The 22127-nt window shown below is 35.0% G+C and overlaps 1 protein-coding gene across 1 annotated transcript in view; it reads left to right on the forward strand.

Moving 5' to 3' along the window:
* RELCH (RAB11 binding and LisH domain, coiled-coil and HEAT repeat containing) overlaps positions 1–22127 on the forward strand; it is a gene marked incomplete at both ends in the record, with an annotated part of 69849 nt that overhangs the window by 36538 nt on the left and 11184 nt on the right. Inside the window, 12 exon segments of the mRNA XM_079533227.1 lie at positions 3311–3423; positions 8254–8344; positions 10685–10756; positions 11552–11692; positions 12314–12478; positions 13263–13410; positions 15543–15699; positions 16258–16381; positions 17318–17366; positions 17691–17770; positions 18629–18735; positions 19338–19437. Coding sequence (XP_079389353.1) covers positions 3311–3423; positions 8254–8344; positions 10685–10756; positions 11552–11692; positions 12314–12478; positions 13263–13410; positions 15543–15699; positions 16258–16381; positions 17318–17366; positions 17691–17770; positions 18629–18735; positions 19338–19437 — 1347 coding nt within the window.

The following is a 22127-nucleotide window of genomic DNA, read 5'->3' on the forward strand; positions in this document are numbered from 1 at the left end:
ACTTGTTTACTCTCCCTTCTATAATTGGATATCTCACAGGTACAAACTGCATCAAATGCAAACTTAACTTTCTAGTAGTGGAAGTGAGACCTCCAGCGTGTGGTATTTTGTTTCTGGGCTTTTTTGTTAAATCACAAATTCTGGGATTGACATAGTGGCAGTCACCTTGGCATCTAATGAGAAAACAGTATCTCAGTTCTTAAAATCACTCTTTCTGGTATTGTTTACTGGCACTAACAGAAACTAATAACACTTTTCTTAAGTCATAGGAAAAGGGAATGGTAACTCTGGCAATGAACTGGATGTTTTTAGAAATGATCTCAAATTAAATGGAAAAGGATTTTAAATTTGCAATGTATAATCGTGAGTACAACTGTTACTCCTTCCCAGGGAAGGCAGAATGTTTCAAATGGCACTAGAAGTCCTTTCCTTGATTAGACAAATGCTAATTCTATTCTGTGTTATTATAAAATGTTCAACTTTCTACAGTGTTCCTCTGCTGTTTTTGGAAGTGAAAAATAGGGGTTTTTTCAAAGAAGTACACATCTAGGGAATGGCCCCTAGCAGCAGAAAGGAATGATCTTGAGCCTGTCTGTAAGTTAGTTTTGTACAGCTGTATTCTAAATCATCCTGAATATCTTGATGTGAATCTGTCTGTCCTTTTCAAAGCCTTCAGGAGATTTCACTATCTTGTCCATCTGTGAGCACAGTTTTTGTTCTAGACCTACAGCAAGTCCCTTTCCTGTCCAGTTTTATATTCTTATCCATGAAGTCTATAGGAAACACAAAACACTGTTCAAGACTTCTCACTCTTTCTCCGCTCGCCTTAATAGAAGGAACTGTAGCAGCACTGATGCAGCGATGCAGAGAACACTCTCTTCTCCCATAGCATGCATGAAAGAATGATCAAAGGACAAGAAAATACATCTAATTCCTTCAGCTATAATAACCAGCTTTCTGCAAGGTAAAGAATCAGCCTTGTATCTGCTCCCATGTCAGTGGTATTAGGTAATTCATCAGTCTTCATTTAGGTGAATACTCAGGAACGTTTTCTCTTCATACAGATTCATCAGGGAGAAGGAAGAGGCAACAGCTTTACTAACTCCCTTTAACTTGAAAAGAAACTTTAAAAAACAAAATAATAATATGGCACTTTTGAAATGTAGTGGAAGTTCTGAGTAAGCAACTGAGATTTTTTCATTAGGTACTCAGGTGTATTAGGAGAGTGGAGTCAGGGCAATGGTTTCAACAGATGAATCAAAGGCATCATGACAATATGCATCCTATTTCAAATATTTCTAAAAATCTATATAAAGAATACTTAAGAATACTTGCAAGTTTATTAGTATGATATGAACTTAGAACAGATTGCAGAAAGTTGTATCTCAGTATGGTAATATAGTTATTTTTTGTATAAGTGTTTTCCAGATGCTATAATCAATACGGTGAAGTTAGAAATTAAGTTTTGTATATAGAAAGTGCGAGTTCATCTTTAAAAGATCTTAATAGTATTAGTATTTAGAGTGGTATTTTTTAAATAATTTTATTTAGAGCCTTTGAGTTAAAACAGTGTTTGCAAAAGAGAAGATGCTTCTGTGGAGTATAAAACAAAAATAAATGGGTTAAACTTCCTGCCTTCTCAGAACTTTAAACAGGATCAAATACTGCGTGTTTAGTATGCAAAGAATAAAACTAACATTCAGATTCTAGAGGGAAGGGAGCTCTCACTCAAAGAAAGCTGTTTAGGTCTTTTTGCAATAATGTTTGTGATGTTTAGCTTTAATACAAATTTTCAAATCACGCTATTTTACGTTGTTCTAAACTCATATAAAAATAAAACCAAAATCTAGTTCATGGTACAATACTGGGAAAAAGGAGTGTCTAAATTGCTCAAATGTATTTTTCATGTCTCCTTCAGTATTTCTAGATTTTTCAAGTGATCGGTGTGATGTTTCTACATGCACTCTTCTGTCTTATTGTAAATTCCTTAATTGTTGCATTAAATATTGCCAGAATATGTTGAAATACATCTTATGACATGACTTGACATTTTCAGTGGGGGGGGGAAAAAGCAGGATCTTAAGAATTTTCTAAAACACAGCATTGTTCTGTGTTCACAGTAAATGTAGCACTGGGTATTTAGGAAAATCAAAGTTGAGCTTGTTTGATAGCCTTACTTCTCAAGGGCATCAAGAATGGGTCTCTTTGAATGTCTGCAAGAGAATTTGGGGAAGTTCTTGCAGATTCTATATATTTTTCTAAACTTTGTATAACTTTTCCTGGTGATTTAAAAAGTGTTTTTCAGTGTCACTTCCTTGCTTATCATTGCTTATTAATTTGCAGAAATCTTGTCTTTTGAAAGTAGCTCAGAGTGTGCGCTGGGGAAGTCTTCTGAGTCCTTGCCTGTTTTCCCTACAGACAACCTTGCTTTGTCTTGATCTTCCCCCCACAAATTCTTATTGCAATGTTTCTGTCTATAAGACACTAAAATCCTCTAGAAATCTGTGGCTTCCAAACTGGGCTGGAAGATCCATGAGAGGGACTTCCAGACCATGTTTTCAAACATTTTTTACTTCTAGGAGAAGAAGATTTTTTCTTCATTCGCTTTGAAGACATATGGAAAACAATATATATTTGCTGCTATGAACAATCTTGGTTTTTTTTTGTTTTGTTTTGTTTTTTTGTTTTTTAATTAGTGTTTCACATGGTGTTTTATTGATAATTTGTTCAGTAAGAAAACTGAATTGCTTTGAAAACAAAATTTGATCTTGGATCTTGCCTCCTTGTTGAGAGAAAAAAAAAAGACAACTAACAAGGGGAACACCTTTAATTATATATTTCCCACTCAACAGAAAATAGGGGGCATTTGTCTGCAGTCATCTGTACCAATGTCTTTTCCACAGTGCTTATTAAAAGTTGTGCGCGAAATTGTGCATGCTGAATTGGTGATTTTGCCTTTAATTCCACGCTAAGTTTGTGTCTGTCTGTGGAGCTTTCTTACTTCATTAGGTAGTGGAGAAACATAAACCAAGGTCCTCTAACTCTGGCTAAAAGTGACCCACATATGTTTACTGTAATTTTTTGCAGAATTTTTATTTATATATAGATCTTTCCTAGCAGGAATATAATTCTAACTTCCACAGACCTTCACTTTGCTCAGGTCACTTTTGTAAGAGGTCAGGACTCCAAGACATCTTCTCTAACTGTTCTGATTTTATGTGGCTAGATTAATCTTCTTAGTTTCTTTTGCCGTTGATGAAGGTATGCCCAAAGCATGTTTACTTTGTTTGCTTTTCCTGCAACTTTTTAGGAACTGATCCCACTCATACTGTGTACAGCCTGCCTTCATCCTGAACCCAAAGAGAGAGATCAGCTTCTACACATACTGTTCAATTTGATCAAACGACCAGATGATGAGCAAAGGTGTGTTTGCATTTGTGTGTTGCGGGTCAAGAAGGAACATTTTTTTTTCTTTGTCAAAGAAACAGAACTAATAGAAACTGGAAATTATTGGATGATTTTAACCAGGTTTCTCTTCAGCTGTTATTTCACTGCTGTGATGTTTACAAATTTGTGTGGACTTTGAGACTGCATTTTCATAAACTGTACTTTCTAGTTACTGAAATTCAAGAATGAGGTAAGCTGCAGTGTAATGTTTCTTTTGCTTAAGGATGATCTGGGATGTTCTCTGTTAAAATAAGCTTTAAAATCGTAATTCTTAGTGACTTTATTTACAGGAATCAAAGCAGCTGTTTTAGTGTATCTTAATTACGTATATGGTTGTAAATTAACTACCATGTGTCATGTGGGAAAATAGTTTGAAAAAATAGCATTCTTTCTATTTGTTCAACACTATGGTAGCAGTAAAAATTCAATAGACTGAAGGAATTATTTAAATTTGACAAGTGTTAAGAGCTTTGTTTTACTTGAGACTTTGGAACAAAGAGTACTTTCTCTTGTGTTTTATAAATATGGTTATTTCTTTTAGTCAGAAGAAGTCTGATTTTTATACCAGCGTTAGCAAGATTATCCTTAAGGTTGAAAGACAGTACGTGAGCTGGTTGTGTCATCTTCACTAATTGTGAAAAGATTTTTCATATCTGGAGATGTACAGCTCTTCCATTATTTTCATTACAAGATGTTTGGCAAAGCTTCTGTATCTACTGTTGCTCTATTCTGTCTTCAGACAAAACTGGTTTGAATGAAATAAATGGAAAGTGTTTCTTTTGAAGATTCTCTGCAACTCGAGTGGTCTGATCTTTTTCTAAATTTTTTCCATGGTAAAACTTTTGGCATAAATAAGAACAGCTTATAGTGCAGGAGTACCGTGCAGATTGAAGTTGCATCAAGAAGTGCTCCCCGTTCTACTTCCAATTCATTAGAAATTTTCTTCTGAAAATTCTGCTGTTAAGTGAAATGTTTTGAATGTCCCATGCAGACTGTGTAGCTAAGATAGTTTTGTGATTGAGAGGGGAGGGAAGTTGCATTTCACTTGTAATCTCTTGTAGTTTATTTGCCACAAGACCGTGGCCTGTCAGGTTGATTTTTAGATTTACCTGTTCAGCTGCTTATGTCTTGTTACATCCAGTGGCTAAGAAAGAAGAAAGTCCAAGGTGCTTTTTCTTCCAAGTTGTTCATTCTTTGTTGTGAATAGAGATTTATATCCAAGACTAACTTGCTTTCTCTAGAAATTTGGGAAGAATGTTCTGTCACACTTTCCAGGGATTCTGACAGAACATGCCATATATGCATAGCGTGATTTACACACACAGAAATTGTGGTTTGCTTTAATGTAGTCATAGTACCTGACTGAAGAATAAGTAACATTCTGTAAAATCAGATAAATTTTGATAAAAACTTAGAGGATGCTTTTTCAGAACTCATTTCAGTCACTTTGTTATATGTTTATGTGAAAGTATATTATTAATTCCTGCTTTTTATCTGAGTAAGTTTAGGTAATGTTTTAGCAGTCTTGTGCACTATGCAATGGGCAAAGATATTCATATTTGACCACCAAAACAACTATGTTACTAAGCTCTTAACATTACTCAGTCACCTTTTGCCATGCTGTACGGGCCTACGTTCTACATTCAAGTAGCAGATGATAAAAAGTTGACTTTTTTAGTTTGTTAAATAAGAGACATGTTTATAATAAACACATAAAAGTAAGCCTTCTTAAAAAGTTAAGCCTTCATAAAAGTAAATAGTTGGCTTATAAAGTATGTTCATGGTTACGTGGAAAGCTTGTGTTACACTTCTGTGAAAGACATCTTTGTGCTTGCAGATGTAGCATTTCACCATAGTTTTGTATGTTTGTTACATGTGACAAGCCCACTTTCAACCCGAGGGCTCTGCATATTAATACACTATTGGGATTTTCTAAACGCATATAAAATTCTCTTCTGAAAAAGAACAAATATGTCATGGTTTTACTTCTTTTTGGACAATTACATTGTTTTTGGAAGCCAGGGAGCCGTGAAGAAAGCAGATTAGCGGTAAGGTCTTCTATGAAAAGGTTAAAACATAGTTTGTAATGTGACCTTTTGAGAAGATCTGCAGGTAATATATGTAGAAATAGCACTCTTAATGAAGTTAATACATCATGCTTAGTGTGACTAGTATGTCTTTTCATAGGCTATATAATACCATCTTGCAAAATGCACGTAACTTAAGAACATACTACAGAAAACTCTAGTAAACTAGCTTTCAATACAGGAGCGACAAAAGACTCTGAACTGTGTATTATGAAATTGAATTGCTTACCAGTGCATACAACCACTTAACAAAACCTCAGGAAAGAGTTAAGAATTATTAAACTGTGTTCTGCTTTAACTCCCACCTTGTTCCTTTAGTCTCATTTTTTATTTTGCTTTGCTTTCTGTACTGACGAAGCAAAGTAGTGCTCTATTGAGTAGTACTGATTTGCTTAATGTTGCTCTTTAGCAGATTGTAAGTGGTAGTCTGAAGAGAGCTATTTGAAGAAAGCCTTCCAGCACCTTGTTAATGAAAGGGATCATCATGACAGTAACAAGAAAGATGTTCCTCCAGTCTAGGCTGCAATTTTTGCAGTAGCTGAGTGTCAACAAACTTTGTTTCAATGACCTAGCACTGAGAACTTTACTCCCTTTCCTTCCTTTGAAGTATTAGTGGTTGTCCTATGCTTCTAGGATGGCTACAGTAAAATATTTAACACATTATTTTTTGAATACTTTTGTAAAATCTGAAAGTCCCCAACTTTATCAGCAAGGCAAAAAAAGAAAACAAAAAATATACTGACTTGACTTGGAGATTTCATTAAACACTTTTGAGAAGGCTTAGTGTAAAACAATGAATTTTCTTTCCCTTCTTCCGCAGTAGATTTCAGATGGTTGTTGTATCCTCCTATTTGCTATTAATACATTATGAAAGTATGTTCTGTTGCCCAGTTATGAGATTAGGTGAGGTGTGTAGATCAAGAGCCAAAGGCACTTTATTATCTCTTTTGTATGCTGTAGAATTTGCAGTTGCCACAAGCTTTTGTCTCCATATTGCTATCACAAATCAGCTTTTGATTTTGATGGATTTCTTGAACCTTATCTAATCATCTATTTGGTTTTCCCTGAACCTTTTTACCTTGTTCAAAGGTCTAGTTCTCTGCATGTGGTAGAGAGGGGAAAAATAAGTAATTGTTTTGGTTTTTTTTTCTCTCAAATTCCAGAAAAAATCTTTTAGGTAGACTGTTTCTCCCAGAAAATAGTCTGAAAGTGAACGTATCTCTTTTTGATGGAATATATTGTATGACTGGTTAAGAGAGAACCAGCAGAATCTCTGCCTTTCGACCTTAAGGGCATGCTATTAGCTGTGGTAATATTTAGGAATTAAGACGTGACGCAAAAATGATAACAGATTAATCGTTATTTAGTTTCCATGAGGTAGTAATGAACAAATTCACAGTGGTATTCTAATCTTACTGTAGAGATGATAAAATGAGCGTCTCTAGTCTTATGTATTACCATTTAAGACTACTGATCTAAGTTCTGATGTAAGAACTAAAACTAGATAGAACTGGTAAGTTGCATGCAAAGTTGACATGATTCCAATCCTATTAGCAGGAGCAATAACAAACTCAAAAACCCTTGCAAAATAAATACTCATTAAATGGAAGTTAAAATATCACAAAGTACAGATTTGCAGATGCTTGTAGTTTGATCTCATTTTGCCTCAGTGGGTGTAAAAACAAACATTCTCCCATCCCTTCAAGCTTCCTTATTTTGCAATAAATTGGTCTGTCTCTAATCTTTCTGTATGCATCCACTTTTTAGTATAATTTTACACTCCACAGTATAAATAAAAACTCATTCTATGTATAGCTACCTGTGAGGAAGGCAGTTCTTCAAGCGCCTTGAATGTAGAGAAGATAATGGGACAAATAATGAGGGATTTTTCACCTCATGTGTTTCTTACTCAGCTGCTTTCATTGACTGGTCATGTGGTCCACTTATATTTTAAGGTTTTTGAATCTCAGTAGTAAATAATAAACATATTGGAGTCAATATTTTTTATCTCCTAAATATTTGTTGAAACATGAAATGCATTTATATATCTCTGATTTCCTGCAAATTGAGGAGAGTTTTCTTTTCTTAAAAGACAATTATTATTTTTTTAAAAAAGCAAGAATATAAATAAAATTACTCAGGTGATCATAGATATTACTGGTTAATTGCATTCCTTTTTAATTATTTTCATCCTTTAGAGGATTTCTGACAATAGTCCAGTATGTTGGAAGAGATGACAGTAACTTGCACATTGGGATATTACAAAATAATTTCATGAAAGAAGTAAATTACTTTAAAAGTTATTAAAACCAACAGATGGTTCTAAATAGAAGCCATAGGTAGTGTTAAGTAACTTAGATCCATTTATTGCATGGTGAATCATAGTATTCAGAAATAAGGTGTAAATCAGAGATTTAGTCAAATTCTCAAACCCAGATATTAGGAACTAAGTGCTCAGAGACTCCCAGATTCGATATTCTCAGGTCTGGTTCATGGAGTTTTGGATCTTCCAAGTTTCTGGAAAAGGCACATAAAACAGAGAACAGTATATCAGCTTTCAATCTGAGATTTAGTCAATGTGTATGGTGTGAGATTTTGAATCTAAATGATTACCTGTTGCCTGATGGTATCTCCTTTTCCTAACGTAAAGAGTTGAGGCATCATATATTATAGAACTTCTCATTGTCAGCAAATTAAAGTTTTTAATTTGTGTTTTCAGGCAGATGATACTGACTGGTTGTGTGGCATTTGCCCGACATGTTGGACCAACGCGTGTAGAAGCTGAGCTTTTACCACAGTGTTGGGAACAGGTAACAGCTTATTTTGTGCTTTGCACACAATGTAAATTAGTTACAACTTCATAGATGTTGAGTTGTTCAAAGTGACTGTTCAAAGTATTCTTCAGAAAGATGTTTGGATGCTCTTTGACTTCATTATATATGCATTGTTATGGCTTGGAAAAGAATTCAGGAACAGAAAATTTGAGAGGTTTCTCTGGAGGTGTAGTTACTTGCATGTCACATACCTGCATGCATTATATTGAAATACAGATATTTGTGCACTTTCAGCAGTGTTACCCAACCTATTGCCAAGCAGGAGTGTTTATAAATTTCACACAGTCATTTCCAGACCACTGGGATTCCACTGTCATTCAGATGTCATTTACTGATTTTATATTGAAGTGATGAGTCCTTCATCACTTCAGCCAGCTTAAATTCTTAAACGGAAAATTAAAGATCAAAGTAGTCTGAAATAAGTGCCCTGTAGATGAATGTATTGTAAGCCTGAAGCTTACATGTGAATTCCAGAATCCCAGTGACCTTTTCCACAGGTGTAATAAATTAATAGAATACCAAACTGAACAACCAAACTGAAAATCTCGTTCTCTTTCATCTGAGATACAGAAGGAGACCAACATGAGTTCAGGTAAAAAAAATTTTTGTTTTCCTGCAATGAAAGAAAAGGGAATTGATTGCCAAAAAGATGCTGAACAATTAAGCCATGACAAGAGTGGTAATGCTTGCTCTGATTACAGTCTTTCTGTTATGGTATTTGTCTACTGTTTCTCCACATGCATAACTTAGCCCTTTCTGTTTTGCGATGACGTTCAATCTTTAATAAACTTAATGCTTTCTGACTGTCCAATTTACATGTTAAATGCATAATTTGTGTGACATTTGCGTAATTAGATGCATTACCTGTTTGACTGATGTATCTACTGATTAAAGAAAAGACCTGTAGCAGTTGAGCATAAACCAGTTTGTTTTCTTAGTCCTTCTCATGAGATTTAAAGAGAGTTTAAAGGAACTAATCTCACTTTAGGAAGAGCACATCTTCATTATAACATTTTCATAATTGCTGATGCACAGGAGAAACCAGTCCAACTCTATCAGTGCCACCTATCAGGCTGCCAAGCCATATGACATCATGCTTTTACTTAATGCAGTTTGCCAGGCTTTGTTTGCAGTACTGAAACCAGGTCAGCGTTTTCTCTAGTAAATACCAGCTGGATCTCATTGCCACAAAACAGATTGTAGAAAGAACTCAAAAATACAGTATAGTTTTCTACTGTCTTTCAGTGATGTCTTAGTCATGAGAGGCTTAGTATAGTTGGACCCCAGTCAAAATCTACTTACAGATGTAAAGGACTAGGGCATCAGAAAATATTGCATTTCTATCTATGCATTTGAAGCTCAGAGTAATCAGGCTGGTCTTTGCCATTTTTTTTTAACCTGCTCTTCACAGCTGTACATGTATGCAGGCTTACTCATCTGTGTTTAGTATGTAGATGCTAAAAGTTTCCTAAGAAATTGTAACCAAGTAATTGGCATCTAAAAATACAATACTGCTAAATAAAAAAAAACCAAAGGAAAAGAACTGATAACCAATTTACCATTATGTTTACATTCTCATGGACCAATAATCTTCTCTGAATGAAAAGCTTTATAGAAATTTGAGTACTTTCTTTCCTTTTTCTTTCCACTACGTCAGTATGGCTTAGCAGTATACTGAAAACATACCACCTGTGTTTTATTGTGCAACCATCAGCTCTCTTCTCTCTCTGACCACTAAGGCTGATTTCCAAGATGCAAACTTCTTTCAAAAACAAGGCAGAATTTTCGTATGGCATTTCAGTGGAAAGGGGAGGCAGGCAGCATGGGAACAAGAGGTTCTTAAGAACAGGAGCTGTTTTCAGGCGCATCTTGGAAACATGACGTCTTTGTTTAGACTTGGAAACTGAACTTTGAAAGAATGCAAATACTTCTTGGCTTAGTACCTGTGTCCTCTTCTGACCCTTATTGCTCAGCAGGACCTGGGCAGTTGTGCTACAATGGTTGGCTCAGATCACTAGAGGGCACTCTTGTAGTTCTTAGATGAACATCTTTACTTTGTACACATACACGCTTCCCAGAATGTTCTCTTACTGTAAGCTCCCATTTACAGGACAACTAGAGGAGGCTTGTATCTGCCTTGCCTTTATGCCTCAGTACAAGAATTTGAGGCTGCTTCATATGCGTGTGCAGCTTCTACAGGCACAGCTAATGTTTATCTAAGAGGTTCACACGTATCCTTCTATTGTAGTTCATACTAACCACATTTTAAATGCTGGTCACTGCAAAGCAAATAACCATTCTTTTTTTCTTCACTAGATCAATCACAAATACCCAGAGAGACGGCTACTGGTAGCAGAATCTTGTGGAGCACTAGCACCTTACCTTCCTGTAAGTATTCATTCTGACCCTTTATGCTTCTTGTGAAACCAAGGTTAAAATCTGCTGCAATACTTGAATATCCATTAGCTTTTTAAAATAAGGTGGTTTTTATACATAGACAGGAACATTATGTTCTACTTTGTCACACGTATGAAATTCAGTAAAGAGAAAGTGAATTATAACAAAGGAAGGCAGGTTGGTCTGGCTATAAAATGTCTTAATGACCAGTATGGCTTGAGCAAATTTTCATAGTTTTGGTAAAAATGAAATAAAGGTAATTAGGATCAATCAAGGAAATCACCACTGAAAAAATAATTGGCATGCAGTAACAGAATTCTTTAGATACTGTGAGATGTTTAAAGTGAAGAGTACTGCTAGTCAAAAGCTGTAGCAGAGATTAGTCAGTGACAAACTGGAATCTGAAGCTTCAGAGGAAGATGAAAATAACCAAAGTTAAAAGCATGCTTCTCAAATTTAGCAATGGAGTGATTAAAGATTATGTTTTAAGTACATCATGCCAAGTCTGGGCCTATAGTAGCTTTTTGCTGTTAGTTATTTTTGATATCCATGCTTCCATGTTAGTTAAAAGACTCCAGTTCTTTGCTTAGTAGAACAAAAGACTCTGATGAGGCTACTAGCACTTTATTTTCTTTGGTCTACTATTGTCACAGCTGATTCATGGCTGTTGAAAGGGATTGTTGTTTGTAAGCACTAATAGAAATGCAAATCATTTATAAAAATTGATACAGACCAACATATCTTGTTTCATTGGATTTCACAAGTATTTTTCTTCTTTATACACAGAAAGAAATTCGTAGTTCACTGGTACTTTCCATGCTGCAACAAATGCTAATGGAAGATAAGGCAGATCTGGTACGAGAAGCTGTGATCAAAAGCCTTGGCATCATTATGGGATATATTGATGATCCAGACAAATATCAACAGGTACAATTTGAGTTGGATTCTGTATGTATGGAATGTGTTTTGTACTTACTTGGTGAATAGGAGGGTACATTGTTTTACACGTGTACATTAAAAACTTCATGTTGATGGTTTTGTATTGATGTTGCTTTTTATTGTGTCACTAAGACTGAAAAGAGAGCATATGCTTTCAAATATCATTAGAATCTCAGATGTGAGCCGCACAAAGAAGTTTCTTTGATGATTTGTAATTCAAGAGTATTCCAATTCATTGCCCACATGACTCTATTAGCCAGTTTGTTGTCACCACTTGCCAACAGATTAATCTACTCCAATAAAGCTTGCTTGTAGTTCTTCTTAATGTTGGCTGGTAGTATTTTAGGTTCATGAAAGTGAACAATTTACCTTCCTCTCCTTAAGTTTTTGAAAGTGGAACAATGAAAACGTGTTTGTATAAATGCTGGTAACTGCTAGTGGGATCATTGGACTGTTAAACTTTATGGATAAGGTAGGAATACATGTTGAGAGGCCTCCATTTTGGTTTACTTTTTATTAGTGAAAAAGTCTAGTCTGTGTATGCTTTGCACAGTAATCCTTAGAATAAATTGTAGGAAAAGTAGTTAATTTTCTTTTTATTTCTTCCAGGGCTTTGAACTGCTGCTTTCAGCTTTAGGAGACCCTTCAGAACGTGTAGTTAGTGCAACACATCAAGTATTTCTACCTGCTTATGCTGCCTGGACAACAGAACTGGGGAACTTACAGTTCCATCTTATACCTACGCTGCTTAGTAAAATTGAAAAACTGCTCAGGGTATGTCTTTAGCTATTTCTACATTGGAGACTTCTCTATGTAGCTTTATTATGTATGAGTTCTATGAGGGAGAAATTTTCTGGAGATTTTTCTTAACTTTGCTTTGATAGGGGAAACAAAACACACACACACAAAAAAAAAAAAAAAAAAAAAAAAATCAGATTCTTCTCCAATATTATATTGCTTTATAGCCAATTAATGTACAGTTCAGAAAGCATTTTCTTGAGCTTGTGACCAGATGGTGCCTGTTAGTCTGAATGCATTTGTCCTGTATTTAAATTGTGTCACATTGTGTCATATAGTGTCGCTTTTAATAAAGTGCAGCCTTTATTGCATGTAAGAAAAGGTGTAGTTGAATGGTTTAATTACATGATATGCAGTTTGCATCAGTTTTGCTGCACACATTTATTTTGGTAGATATCAGGAAAGTTCTGGAAAGTAGGGTAACTCTGACGCTATAACCAAGATGCTTATTTTCACAACACGTTTGACTCGTTCAGTTTTCAGATGCACTGATCCTTGAGACCAAGGAATCCTGTTTTCAAGATGTGCCTAAATTTGCTCTTTCTGAGTATCACTGTGTTCAGTAATGTGAATCACTCAATCCAATGATTATATTGCTGGCTTCTCTTGAGAAGTGACTCAAGAATGACAAAAGTGTTTGGATTGTAACGCCAAGTACTGTAGTGGTCAGGATAAAGGACCATGTAATGAGTGTTTCTGGGGAGTTCATCACAAATGTCTTCAAACTGAAAATTTTAACTGGATGTCCTGTTTGTTTCAGGAAGGAGAACACGGTTTGGATGAACATAAGCTCCACATGTATCTATCTGCTTTGCAGTCACTGATTCCATCATTATTTGCATTGGTGCTGCAGAATGCACCTTTCACAAGCAAGGCTAAACTTCAGGGAGAAGTGCCACAAATAGAAGGTACGTCAGTTTCTGTTAAGTGGAATTTTTGGAAACGGGTATAATTCAGTTACAAATCAGTATTAAATGCAAAGGAAGAATTCAAAGAATTGTTCACGTGTACCTGGAGCTCAAATATACCTCGGGTTACTAGGTAAACATAAGTTGCAGGATTCATATATAAGCTTTATTTTTTTTTTTTTAAACATGTCTATAAAATAATAATTTCAGTTCCTGACCTCAGGCAGATTTTTCTAATGCGCCTTTTTTATATAGTATTTTCAGATGTAGCAAAAACAGAGAACCTCAGGAAACCTCTGTCATGTTATGAATTTCCTTCAATGTGACTGAGTTGATGGAGAGAATTTTTTTTTTTTTAAAGCTAGTTTCCAACATAGGAACATTTGTCATTACCTTTTTTTTTTCTTCTGTTTTTTTCCTTTTTGGGAAAAAGTCTTTCTACTTCCCTTCTTCGTCTCCTCTCCAATTTCACTGCTATGAAAGAAATAAGTCTTAAAAAAAAATCTTGTCATACACGTAACTAGTTACAGACATCAGGTAATTCACACTGAAGAAATACAGAAGTCATAAATATTTACCAAATGACTGCCAGTACTACAAAGGAAAACTAGATTGTATCTTTTAGGATTTTTTTGACTGAGATTTCCATATTCATTTAGCAGCATTCTATACAGTCCATTATAGGCCAAATGTCTTCTGTGCCCAGTGGCTTATATAATCTTATGAGAGTCTTTCAGTGAAGCATTTTGTTGTCCTGATAGACCATATAAATTATGGAGGGAAAAATAAATGCTTACCTTATGATTTCCCCTGGAAATTTTTTCATATTGGTCTCCCTTAGCAAATCCTTAAATAATGCTTCCTTATTCCATTCTCTCCTATGCCTGAGTCACTTCAGTAATGACAAAATAGATGAGAATGAAATAAAATAACATTTTTCTTCATTTCATCTCTCAGTATTTCTCTCTACTTCACAAAAGAACCTTTTGAGAAAACAAAGCAGTTCTTAATTAGACTTCTGAAGATTTGTGAAGAACTGTGTTCTACAAATAAACAGTAATAACTCAAGAAGGCTGTCTTTAGAATTAGGGATTTACTGCAATTTTTTTTTTTTATTATTTGTAAGAAGTGGAAAAAATACATCCTGGTGCAGGAGCTTCACCCTCTGTTATGCATCTGTGTAATTATCTTGGCAAACTGAATGATCTCTAAGTGAAGTTAAATGCTTACATCAGCACTCCAAGCCTCTTTAACATTTTCTTTTATTACGAATACTTTTTAAAGATTTTGTTGGTACATGGTTTGCTACATGCTGGCACTATTTCTGTATATCAAGAGTTAAAGAATGTTTAACAACCTTACATTTAAAAGGAAATTTAGAAAGGAGCAAGTGGTGTTACGTGCTTGAATGTAAAAATGTTGGACATGCCACAGTGAAGCTCTTTCAGCTGACCTGAGTCATTTGAAGATGAGCACTTTTTCCCTGAATTGCTAGTGTTTAAATAAGGAATTCAAACATTTCAGCCTTCGGTGTAGTCTGACAGTTGCTTCCTCAACACAAGTGGAGGAAACAAACCTCCTGTACTTCCCATGTTTGCACTAACACAGTAGCACTGTTGGAACTGCAAGCCTGTCTTGAATTCCACAGTAGGAAAGATTACATATTTGCCACTTAACGTCTTTGCTGAATAATTTTCAGTATATTTTGCATAAACTGAATGTAATAAAAGAAACATTGGTGTAGCACGCTTTTGACCCTAGGATATTTTTATGGTCTAGAATTTTTTGAGTTCTATCTTTTTCTTTGTAGATTTTTCTTTTCTCTTGATCCAAATAATTGAGGAGATAGTGTAAAGCGTAGCAGAAGTCAGGAGACTTTGTCTTGTACTCAATCAACCATAAATCTACAGCGTGATCTCTGGGGTCATCCACGATCTCTGCATTTTCTCTTTTTAGAAATGAGGGTTATGTAGTCTCTTTGGAGTTGGATTTAACTCATGGATTTTTAAAAGGCAATGTGATAACCTTACACAGAATTTACCAAAGAGCTTCAGACTTTAACTTTACTGACATGATTTCCAAGCCATCTTTATCTTGTTTTGTTCATGATTGCTTATTCTCTGCTGTCGCAGTCACTAGATTTCCTCGACCTGCATCACCTCTTCAGGATGTGGCTATCATCGTCGGGAGCCGTGAACAATTGGCAGTACTGTTGCAACTTTACAACCATCAGCTAGAACATGAGGGGACCACAGGCTGGGAGACTTTGCTATGGGTAGTCAATCAACTGTGAGTTAATTTGTACCTTACCGTTCCTAAAAGTTGTCAAAACTAATAGTTCTTAATAAATTGTTATGGTTAGGAATGTTTGAACTTCACAGTTTTTAAGTATGATTGTGTTTAAGAATTACTCAATTTTAAAGAGAAGATGATTGGATTTTTTTATAGTTTTTCTTAAATATCACTCTGAATTGACTTCATTGATTTTATTTAGATGATATTGTTTACCTAATGGATTGATAGACAACTGCTCACTCCAGAAATTTTTTTCAGCTTTGCCCTACTGTAGTCAATTCTCTGTTGAAGGGAAGTTTCTTGTATTCTGATTATTTCCGTCGATATGCTGTTCCTCAGTAACAGATGTTTGAAAATGTATATCAGGCTTTCCTTGAATTCAAACCTTGCTTTCTTCAAGGTTTAGGAATTGTACAGAACAGTTAGATAATTTTACTAGTACTTTATATGTATACTTATTAGCATATACAGTAAATCTGTATTCATATAACTGGAGAGAAACAAAAGATCAGGATAGTGTCTGATATCCTTCTTTTTTTTCCCTATTTGCAGGTTACCACAGCTTATAGAAATAGTTGGCAAAATCAACGTAGCATCAACTGCCTGTGTCCATGAGTTCTCCAGATTTTTCTGGCGACTCTGTAGGACATTTGGGAAAATTTTTACAAACACTAAGGTAAGGTGGTACCTTAAATGTTATGCCAACATTGTACATTGATAATAAGAATATATTACTGAAATTTTATGGTTTGAGTACTCATGTTTTGTGTGACATTTGTATTTATGTGCCATACTGATGCTTTTCCTTAAGTACTGCAAAACCTGATGTTTTTAAACCTTAACACGCATCTTTTTGTTGATAAAAATGAGAGATCATTCTCATTCTAGTGATTTCATAGTTTTCTTCCTTCAGAGCAACATTGTGTCCATTGTTTGTACTCCACTGTGTACTTCATTGCTAATTTTAAAATGAATATTCCCTGCTAAAAATATTTACCACGGCTTATACCTAAATATTTTTATCAAGGATGTATGTCACCTATTTCTCAATAAGTTAATTTTTGAATATTCATTGAGAATATTTTGAAGAGAAATGCTAACACACTGCAATATTATCAAAAGATAAAATTAAACATTTAGCATTCTGTGTTACTGCATGCTGCTTCGGCAGAGACTAAAACCTCTCTCTGATCTTTGAAGATCCCATCTGTAATTTATCTTTACAATTCTTGCTTCAGTAAAAATTACTACAACTGTGTTTTGGAAGACAGCACTCGTTAACAGAGACATGAAGCAAACTCAATATATTACTGATTGTTTTTTACATATAGTATGGTAGAATCATAAAGCCCAACTAAGCAAACTGACAAAAGGCTTCAACTCTTAGCAGCAGGAGTGCTGAATGCTGTTATCTCAGTGATCACTACTGGGTGGGCACTCATTAGAAATTTTTGTTCTCGGTCATATTTTGAATTTTGATAGATCAGCTGCTCTTCTTAAAGATTCTATTTTTTTCTTTCTGTATCTTCAAAATGTTCTTCTGTCTTAATTTTTGGCAACTTTGATACTAGCAATAAACTTTCTCATGTGGGTTTCATAATTCTTTATGTAGGTAAAACCACAGTTCCAGGAAATACTAAGACTGTCTGAGGAAAACATAGGTGAGTGATATTCTATTCTCATGAATAAAATTGATCTTAATAGCAGCTGGTAAAAATGTTATTGTCCTGTTCAAATAACATTTTCAGTCCACAGTTCTCAAATTTGTCATTTATCTTTAATCATAATCTGAATGGAACACTCTGATGTTGTACACTGTATATGTGTTTAAATTAAAAATAAAATCTTTAATCCAGATATTAGTTAAGCATTATTTTAGCATGTGTATGTATGCCTATGTATATACATTCTTTACATAAATGTAAATATCTGCATACTTTATATATGTATATATGCAAAATAAATTCTGTAATGTGTTTCATTAGATTCCACAGCAGGTAACGGAGTGCTTACAAAAGCTACAGTTCCCATCTATGCAACAGGGGTCCTTACATGTTATATTCAGGTGGGTTTGTTTTTATGTTTCTTAGATTTTACATATTATTCTATCAAAACAAACAAACAATGAACACCCACACCACCTTAATGTTCTCTTTGTAAACTTCTAGTGCTCTCATGCATTGAGGATAAATAAATAAGCAGCCCTAACTCTATTTAAAATCTAAGTTTCCTAAGTACTGCATTTACTACAACATTTAGGTGACGGACATCAGTGTTAAAAGATACTAAATTCAGTAGATCTTAAGATGGCATCAGGCACTGTCAGCATTGCTAACTCTCAGATGTTGACAGCTGCCCTGTGCCTTTATCCAAAATATTAGTTATGTTCAATAAATGGGCTCTTTGCCATTTAGCTGTGGTCTTTGCAAGCCATAATTTTGCAACAGTTTCAAAAATAAACAAGCAGATAAATTGCTATTTTGGGCACAGTTGGAGTCTTAAAATTTTAGTGCTGTTTAGGTCTAAAATAAACACCCCATAAATAACCCTACCTAGTCCTCCAGTAACCAGCAGTTATGAACTGATGTATACATGACTTACAAGGAAAACTAAACCTTTCATCATCTCACAGATGGACTTGCATTCCTTGCAGTGGACTGTAAGCAATCACTAACTGTCGAGAGCCATGAAAGTGGGTTTCAGTAAACATCTTTGGGGAATTTTGTGCATATATGTATTCAGCTGATAAAATATAGAAACAGTCTTGTGTTTCCTTTAAACGTTCTTTTTCTAAAAGCGTATTTTGGAAATTCTAAGAAAATTAAGTGCTAAATCTAATCTGCTCTTTCAGTTTGTCTTTTTCACAGCTGAACGTTGTCAAACCATAACAATTCTACTACGTTTGAAATTGTATTTCTTTTAGGAAGAGGACCGCAAACTGTTAGTTGGATTCTTGGAAGATGTCATGACCATGCTATCGCTGTCCCACGCTCCTCTTGATAGCCTGAAAGCTTCCTTTGTGGAACTGGGGTAAAGAACCTTCGAGCTGATTAAATCTGAATACATTAGAAGCTTTTATTAAAACATGGTAATGTGGCTGTAATTTTATTAACTGTGCTGCCTCAGGGGAAAAATGAGTAGGCTTATGTTTTTCCTCAGTGATAATCTCCCAAATGAATAATGCAGTGTTTAAAAAAAAAAAAAAAAAAAAAAAAAAAAAAAACTTTCAAGCATAAAAAAAGAAAACCAAGAAAAACTCGCACATGGGAGTAAAAATAAATACAAAAAAAAAAATCCTCACTAAGGAGAAAAGTAGAAATTGATTTACTGTCTCCTATATTCTTACTGCATGTTCTCATATGTATTTTCGTTCAATTCGCTATTGCAATATATTGAAATCTATATTCTGAAGAACTTCTAAAATCAACTTCAAAATGCAACCTATTTTCTAGACAGCAGCATGTTCCATGCCCTTTGGAATGGAGTAAATGTTATGTATCTTTCATAAGGGATAAAAATTGGAGTTTCAGATTTGCTGAGACAGCTTTTTGTAGGAAAAAGATCCACAGAGGTGTGGAGGAATTTATTTTCTTTTTTTTTTCTTTTTTGATTGCTTAAATATTTTCTTTTAGTGCAAACCCAGCTTATCATGAGTTGCTGTTAACTGTCTTATGGTATGGAGTTGTCCATACTTCAGCTCTTGTTCGATGCACAGCAGCTAGAATGTTTGAGGTAAGTGATACCTAAACTTTTTTTGAATGCTTTTCTGAAACTGCAGTGTATTTTTAAACACTGATTTCAGATGACATATTCTTAAAAATTATGCATGACTTAAATAAGTTGTGCACTGTGTGATGGAGCAGTTGTACAGTTGTTTATCTGTTGTGTTCTCTAGCACATCTCACTATGTAATTTGTCATTAGCCACTTGCATGATGTTTCTATAGTGACTGTGTGTGCTTTGATCAACTACTGATTTCACTGTTGCATTCTAATTATTGCATGCTGAAAAACATTTTCAGATGAAAATGAATTTCCCGGCAAAGTTGTGTTCAAACCAGAACAAAATAACATCATCAAATGTGTTTGCTTAGGTCCGTAGGTAAACGTAAGCGTCTCTCTGTGCATTTTAACATTTGCTATCGTTAATTAAAAGTTACCAGTTTTCAGTACCTTTTTCAGTGTACAAATAGTGCACCTGTAATTGCAGCAAGTTTCCACTGGCACCAAACGGAGTGGTAAAAATGTACATTTTTACCAAAAATAAATAATTGGTGAAATCTAGGATTTCTTAATATACCACAGTGTGACAACTTCATCTTTTTATTTGGAACAAATTTATAGATGACAAGAGAGGCTGTTAAATTTAACTAGTAAGTTCTTTATTTCCATACCATGCTCCTGTTCATCAAGTGTTAAAGATAAAAGGCATACCAAAAGACTGGGGCATACACCACTTGCTGAACAAAGACTATCTTTTTTTTTTTTTTTTCATATTTTTGAGAGTAATTTTTTTAATAATCAAATTCCATTTTCTTTTATTTTCTTTACAGTTTTGTTAAGCTTGACTCACTGGTTAGCTTTGCTGTTGACCTCTAGGTGAATCTGCCGTGTCGTATCCATTTCTGAAAACAAATCTCAAGTCTGCCTTGAGGACAGAAGTGCTTAATGCTACCATTTCTTTTCTCTACTGCAACTCTGCTAGTCATTGCAGACAAAGCGCTAAACAGTGACTTAAAAACATACTGTGTGACTTCCCTTGAAAGTATCCAACTCTGTCTTGGTTTTTTTCTCTTGTGAAAAGGAGATGGCAGTTTTGGTCACCCATAAAACATTTCTTAGTTTGTTTACAATGCAAGCACATGGCTTATATTTCATATTTGTAAAAATGTTGTTTCCTTTTTTGTGTAATCATTAACCCAATACACAAAAAACTTCAGTTAATACAAGCTGTTGTCTTGGTTGTGGTTTATTTTCCACTGCAAATTGATAATTTTTGGGTAGTTCTGCATGCTACTTGTTTGCTTTCTAATGTATTTCAGTTTTTACTAGTGCATAGACAGCCTCACTGAAGACATTTTTCTCACTAGAAAACTGATTTACTATGTTGCCACTTCATAGCTGTAGTCTGTGCATTTATACATGACAGTATGTGAATTTTGGAAGTCAACTGTAGGAGGAGATGATAGCAGTTCATTTTATTTTGGAGGATTTCTTCATGTGAGGAATTTTTGATGTCTCAGAGATCACTCACTGGCAAAACACAGCAATTCTCTCAGAAGATAGACAGTAATGATTGGATAACATAGAAGAGTGTGTCTTGAGCTGGACAGCTGTACTTGTACTGCAAAGTTTTAGACCAGTACAGTGATCTGCAGCAGCTCAGGGACTGCTGTGATTTAGGCCTGCCAAATCGTGTTATGAAACCCTTATCAATCTGTTCTGGAGTAAAAGAACATGAGTGATTTATAGCCAATGTATTTTTGCTTGCCCCTGGGGTCAGGAAGCTCTGTGCTATAGTTTTTAAGGTGTGGTATATATGAAGTAATGAATGTGCATTCCTTGGTAAGAATCAAAAGAGGATAAAACTTTGTGTTGTCTGTCTCACTGTAGCCTTAAATGCAACGTGGCTTTGCCCATCCAGCTGTTTCCTTTGTGCCTGTGCATTAATGTTTTCTGTCAGTAGTTTCCCATTTGAGTGTTGATGCAAACAGATTTGACTGCTGCTGGTTTGAACAGTGAAGCATGTAGCTGAGTTACAAGCATTGTTGGTCTGTTCAAGGTTAGGAACTCTTTTCTTCAGAATGACTCTTAAATGATGATACATGCTTTTACTTTCTTTAAGACGGAATGATGCTATTTACCATACTTTACCATGATTAGCAGCCCATATAGTTGTGGAGCTGAGATCATTCTAAATTGTTTGCTAATTACACAAATTCTAAGAATTCCAGCCTCCAGACTTTTCTCAAAACAAAGATTGGTAAAGAAAACTCATATCCCTGTTTGTCCCCAGTTAAAAACAATAAACATTGTCTAGTTTAGTCAGTGGGAAAACTGTATGGGAGTAAATTTGTTATGGCTGAACAGAGTGCTACGACCTTAGCATCAATCTGAACGTGAATACATCAGCCTTATGTTGATGCATCCAACCAGTGCATCAACCTTAAGGTGAATAGGTCAACACTTTATAAGTTGCTGCTACTGTAAATAATTATGGAATGCATTAATATTAAAATGTAGTAGAGTAGCTGACATTGCTAGTACTTTGTGAGTTATGAGCGTAGGAAGTTGCAGCTTTCTGCTTCTGAGATTTTGCAGCAGTAATGCTTATGCAGCTTAACATTTCTCACCCCTGTGCTTCCTTGTCCAGTCATTACCTGTAAGACCATGATACGGTCACAGCATCTGGGTACATACACG

The sequence above is a fragment of the Tetrao urogallus genome, assembly GCF_951394365.1.
Source record: "Tetrao urogallus genome assembly, chromosome: 3".
NCBI lineage: Eukaryota > Metazoa > Chordata > Aves > Galliformes > Phasianidae > Tetrao > Tetrao urogallus.